The 6,000-nt window shown below is 39.8% G+C and overlaps 1 protein-coding gene across 3 annotated transcripts in view; it reads left to right on the plus strand.

The window, feature by feature from the left end:
• LOC106568985 (putative ATP-dependent DNA helicase HFM1) overlaps positions 1-4,440 on the plus strand; it is a 29,248-nt gene extending 24,808 nt beyond the window's left edge. For 2 of the 3 annotated variants that reach the window (XM_014139915.3, XM_014139916.3), the window contains exons 35-40: positions 2,031-2,114; positions 2,332-2,715; positions 2,976-3,048; positions 3,570-3,675; positions 3,886-4,022; positions 4,145-4,440. In XM_014139915.3, the coding sequence (XP_013995390.3) occupies positions 2,031-2,114; positions 2,332-2,715; positions 2,976-3,048; positions 3,570-3,675; positions 3,886-4,022; positions 4,145-4,211 (851 nt within the window). In that variant the 3' untranslated portion in view covers positions 4,212-4,440. Of the gene's footprint in view, positions 1-726; positions 1,591-2,030; positions 2,115-2,331; positions 2,716-2,975; positions 3,049-3,569; positions 3,676-3,885; positions 4,023-4,144 lie in introns of those variants that run through there. The other variant, XM_082960732.1, reaches the window with a different exon arrangement.
• The last annotated feature ends 1,560 nt before the right edge of the window (positions 4,441-6,000 follow it).

Here is a 6,000-nt window from a genome sequence, read left to right on the forward strand (position 1 = left end):
TGGGGGCCACAAAAAATCGGAACTCATCATGAGGGGCCGCAGTGGCTCGTGGGTCTGCGTACCCTAATCCATACCCACACATGCAGTCAGAGCTGGCCCTAGACTTTTGGGGTCCCCAAGCAACATTTTGTTGTGTGGTCCCTCACCATACCTTGCTAGCAAAAACATTTTAGTGCCCCCCCCCCCCCCCCAATTGACTGGAGATCTCTTCTTTTTTCTTTTTTTTTTAGAGTTAATTTCCTGCAATCCTACACATTTTGCCATATGCGTAGAGAAATATTTAGAGTTTTTAATACGATATCTGAGTGAAAGTAACTAGCAAAATCAATGGGGCCCCCCGGTGGGTAATTTGACCATGATTACTACAAGTTTAGATAGCTTTCCTCTAACTTACCAATCTATACTGAACAAAAATGTAAACACAACATGCGACAATTTCAACGATTTTGGTGAGTTACAGTTCATATAAGGAACTCAGTCAATTTAAATAAATTCATTAGGCCCTAATCTATGGATTTCACATGATTGGGCACGAGCACGGGCACAGCCATGGGTGGGTCTGGGAGGGCATAAGCCCACCCACTTGGGGGCCAGTCCCACCCACTGGGGAGCCAGGCCCAGCCAGTCAGAATGAGTTTTTTTTCCCTACAAAGGACTTTATTACAGACAGAAATACTCCTCAGTTTCATCAGCTGTCCGGGTGACTTGTCTCATACGATCCCGCAGGTGAAGAAGTCCTGGGCTGGCGTGGTTACAGGTGGTCTGCGGTTGTGAGGCCAGTTGGACGTACTGCCAAATTCTGTAAAACGACATTGGAGGTGGCTTATGGTAGAGAAATGAACATTAAATTCTCTGCCAACAGCTCTGGTGGACATTCCTGCAGTCAGCATGCCAATTGCACGCTCCCTCAAAACTTGAGACATCTGTGGTATTGTGTTGTGTGACAAAACTGCACATTTTAGTGGCCTTTTATTGTCCCTAGGACAAGTTGCACCTGTGTAATGATCATGCTGTTTAATCAGCTTCTTGATATGCCACAAGTGTCAGGTGGATGGATTATCTTGGCAAAGGAGAAATGCTCACTAACATGGATGTAAAAAGAATGTGTGCACAAAATGTGAGAAACATTTCTGTGATCTTTTAATTCAGCTCATGAAAGATGCGACCAACAATTTATATGTTGCGTTTATATTTTTGTTCAGTATACATTTTTTTTGCTTTCAGTGACTGACATAACAAGAGAAAAGCTGCTGATGCACAACCAAATTGCACCTTGTGTATTCTACTATTGTAACTCTTTACTATTTATATTTGACTACTTTTTCTTCACTACATACCTAATGAAAATGATCTACTTTTTACTACATACATTTTCCCTGACACCCAAAAGTACTCACTCATTACATTATGAATGCTTAGCTGGACAGGAAAATGGTCCAATTCTCGCACTTATCAAGAGAACATCCCTGGTCATCACTACTGCCTCTGATCTGGTGGACTCACTAAACACAAATTCTTTGTATGTAATTTATGTCTGCGTGTTGTATTGTGCCCCTGGCTATCCGTCAATAAAAAAACAAGATAATGGTGCCATCTGGTTTGCTTAATATAAGCAATTTGAAATTATTTATACTTTTACTTTTGATACTTAAGTATATTTTTGCAATTACATTTACTTTTGATACTTAAGTACATGTATATTTAAAACCAAATACTTTTAGACAAGTAGTATTTTACTGGGTGACTTTCACTTTTAATTGAGTAATTTTTTTTAAAGAAATCTTTACTTTTACTTAAGTATGACAATTGGGTACTTTTTCCACCACTAGTATTCTAAATCTCAACATATTTCTATGAATTATTCATTTTTGGGGGGAAATTGATCGACAAAAGAGGGGCCATGCGGGCTGCCAGTTTCCCATCCCTTTTAGAGGCTCGTACCTCCATTCACATTCTATACAGCAGTGTGGAAAAGTAATGGTAGTTAATGGACACTTGAGAGGAGTAACTGAAAAGATATCTCTCTACAGAGTATAATGACTTCCTGGAAGACATATATCAGACAATGGAAGAAGAGGAACCCCCACCTATTCAAACCCCTACAGAGTCACAAAGTAGGACTTCTCAGTTACTAAAACTATGTCATACTGTATATTTTATTTTTTCAAGACTTGATTCCAAGTCGTACACCCTTGTAGATTCAATACTGTTTGCACATACTATTTTCGAGTAGACCACTTACTTCAAACACTGCAAACAGACATACATTTTATATCTCAGACAACAGACAACATCTCATCTCTCAACATTAATCAACATCTATGTTTTCAGGGACTTCAATGTGGAGGAAACCCAGTGCCTACAACAGAGGGTCCCTCAGCCACAGCATCCCCCAAACCCATAGCATGGGTTACCCCCAAAGTCATTTCCCCCTTCAAAACCAGAGTAGGGGTTACCCTCAGAGTCACAATACCCCCCAAAGCCAGACTAGCGGTTACAGCACTCCCCAAAGCCAGAGCAGGAGTTACTCTCCGAGTCCCATCATAGACTTGACCGTTGACAGTGGCTTCCTCTTGTCGTCACACACCCCCAGTGTGACCTTTGACCTGGGAAACGAATGGGATGATTTTGACGACGACAACTTAGTTCACGCCAGTGAGACATCATGCACCACTGTAGCTAAAACTCAGGGGATGGACCGTGACAGGCTGAAAGGTATCCTACTACAGAACATCCAGGGTTGGAGTCAATTTAATTTAAATTCAGTCAATTCAGGAAGTAAACATTCATTCCAATTCTTCCTCATTGAAAATAATTAAGAAACGTTGGAATTTAAATCAAAATTTCACTTTACTTCCTGAACTGACTGAATTGAAATAGAATTGACCCCAACCCTCTGTTCATCAATTACAGTTTGACTGCTAATTTTGATCTGATCTTCAATTAATTATGAAATGATGGAAACGTGTTTTCAGGTCACTCAACACCACTACCATCCACTTATGTACAACCCAAACCCCGCTTCACTGTGTCCAGTGCCCCACTCAGGTGAGTTCAACTTGTACCAAACTTCACTGTGTCACAAGATGTCAAACCACTGTCATTACACTGAATTAAATATCTATTATATTTGCCAGTAGGCTAAATTTAGCATGGGACGTGATAGTGATGTTATTTCCCGGTTGTATGCCAACCAGTTTCTGGTTATAGAGATGTCAGCAAGTAGAAACTTGGTTATTGTGTTACAGATGTAGGATCTTAATTTGAGCCAGTCTGCTACAGCAGGAAAATAATCCTGCAGCAACAGGAAATGTGGATTATAATGAATGCATTTTTTTTGAGAGTTGATACATATTTCATAAGGGGAAATCAAATCTGAAATTTCTAAGTGGAAATCACTAACTTCAGAAGCCTTTTTAATCCTCAAATACACTACTAGTTTTACATTTCAAAGTTCTCCTGCAACACGGCGATCAAATTAAGATCCTATATCTGTAAATACTTGATAAATGTGTCCTAAACCAAATGATTATCAATATAAAATGTCATGTTTGATTTGTGTGTCCCAGGTCAACCTCCCCAGTTGTTCCTCAGATAGCAGTTACTAGTCTCTCAGTCAGACCACATAACCTCCAGGCTTCTGCTCCCTGGAGCCACTCTGACAACAAGGCCAGAGTGAGTTACTAACTACCCCTAGCAACTCAGTTGACTTCATCTCAATGCTGAATCTGACGTCAAAATTATACTGACAACAGACAAAGCCAAGGCTTTTGTTATGATATAGAATGAAAGTACGTTGTTTTTTATACACAAATCACATGATTTTAAATGTTTTAGCCCATTTGTTTCCAAACACATTTGAAAGGTTATATTCTCCCTCTGCAGAGGACATTCAGTGAACCCTCTGTGAAAGCACCCTCCTTCCCAAAACAGACTGATACAAGCATGGCTCCGCTGGGAGGACAGTTTGATTTCTTCTCAAAGACGACTACCCCAAACAATGACAATGTGACTGGCAAAAGGTAAGGAGGAACTATAGAGAAAGAATACTTAATTTCCTTTATTTTTTATCAATACATCTTGTAAGCAGATTATGCATTAACTTGATATCATTGATAGATAGCGTGATTCCTCATCATTGCAGGCTCCAGGGAGAGGACAACAGCAAGGAAGTGGAGGCATTCATGGGTATATTTGATGGACTATTTTAGAAGTGTTTATAGTTGGATGGACGGGTTCCATGACAACGTTTCATGTTACTGTGCATGTTATACTTTATTTCTACTGTTTGTTGTTTGAGATGAACTGTTAGATTTACTGTTGATCCTATTTGAAAATGTTGCTATCATTCAATCATCATTAGCAGGTGGTCTAAAAAGGATTACAAAAAAGTATTATATATCTATGTACTTAATTTAATAAACACAATATTTATTCAGAGGAAGTCTGAGGGGATAGTATCTGAATATTATCATTTTTATATTGATATCTAGAAAAGTATCAAACCTGAAAAAACGTGTGTGCGTGGACAATCCTAAGGGTGGAGTGTTTCAGCATGATATAGGTAAAGTTTAATTTGGTAGGGGGGCTCACGAATGTTTTATTTTTTTTTGGGGGGGGGGGGGGGGGGGTGTAGAAGTTAGTAAGGAATTATTTGGTTTTGAATTTTATTTTCATGGTTGTATAGAATTGGGCAGATCATGATTGTTCGTACACAGTGGCGATTTTAGCATATAAGTCTTGGTGGGGAAAACTCCAATTTAATTTTTTGTTGTTGTTGATGCATGCCAGCAAAGCCACTACACAACACGAAACAATACATTAATTGCACTATGACGGTGACACACGGTGCCCACAAACTGTTAGGGCCTACGTAAAGCTGTCCCAACAGCAGAGCTTTCTTTCCAGCACAATGGAGTGAATCCTTACCACTGCTATACCTGGCTATCAGCGGAGACTTGTCTGGCAGCGAAACAGTTCATTCAGCCTCATTTACTGTCTTTTTTAAAAACAGAGCTGATATGGCTGACTTGCAACAAGTGTGGTTTCTACGGACAATTGAGATGTACAAACCTTGGCATAAGGGAACGGTGAGTGGATAAGAGGCAATACGTAATTTTGATTAAGACATTAATGAGCGAGCTAAGACGGACGTAGTCAATATAACTATTCGTTCAGCACTTTTGAAATATACAGTCACAAAATTCAGAACATGGGGCATTCTTACAGTATTCTCACTGTAACGGTAGGATAAGTAAAGGGAGCATATAGGAAGACAATGAAAGCTCTTACAATATTCGATGATGACATTTCTCTAAAACAGGCTATATGATACAAGTCAGAACAGTAGACAGGAAAGGGACCAAATTATTAGGGTGAGGCACATGGGCTACTGACAGCTTACTACACAACATACACTTAGTATTACTTTCTTAACTACAGTATACATATCCCCTTCGCATATTACATCCTTTCTGCAGCAGCATATAAGACATTTTTGGACTCACCTTGTTGTGCAGTGCTCACTTGAACAGGACAGTGGCGCAGCGGTCATTCTGGTGGTCAAATGTTGTAATCAAAGTCTGGCATTCTCTGGATTTATGGTGCTTTCAAGACAACTGGGAACTCGGGAAAAGGTTGCTTTAGAAAGAGGCACAAGTTCCCTTGGAATTCCGAGTTGGATGACTGTTCAAGAGCTCGTTTTTTTCCGGGTTCCCAGTTGTTTGAACTCACTGAAGTCTGAGATTTTCCTGTTCTTAGTTTTTCAGTTGTTTTGAACATGGCAGAAGTCATGCAGGATTGACAGCATGGCCAATGAATTTAACATTTTCTGGCCCATGGTGTTGCATGTGAATGTTTATCCTTTTAAGCTTGGAAAAGATACCCTTAAACCCAGACTTGGACCACACACACTCTTCAGTGAATAGCAGGCTAGTGATTGCTTTGCAACGCTTGCAGTTATCCACTGATTCCTTCCAAACCACTCATTGTTGAATTTAT

Source organism: Salmo salar, chromosome 14, assembly GCF_965601325.2.
Source record: "Salmo salar chromosome 14, fSalSal1, whole genome shotgun sequence".
NCBI lineage: Eukaryota > Metazoa > Chordata > Actinopteri > Salmoniformes > Salmonidae > Salmo > Salmo salar.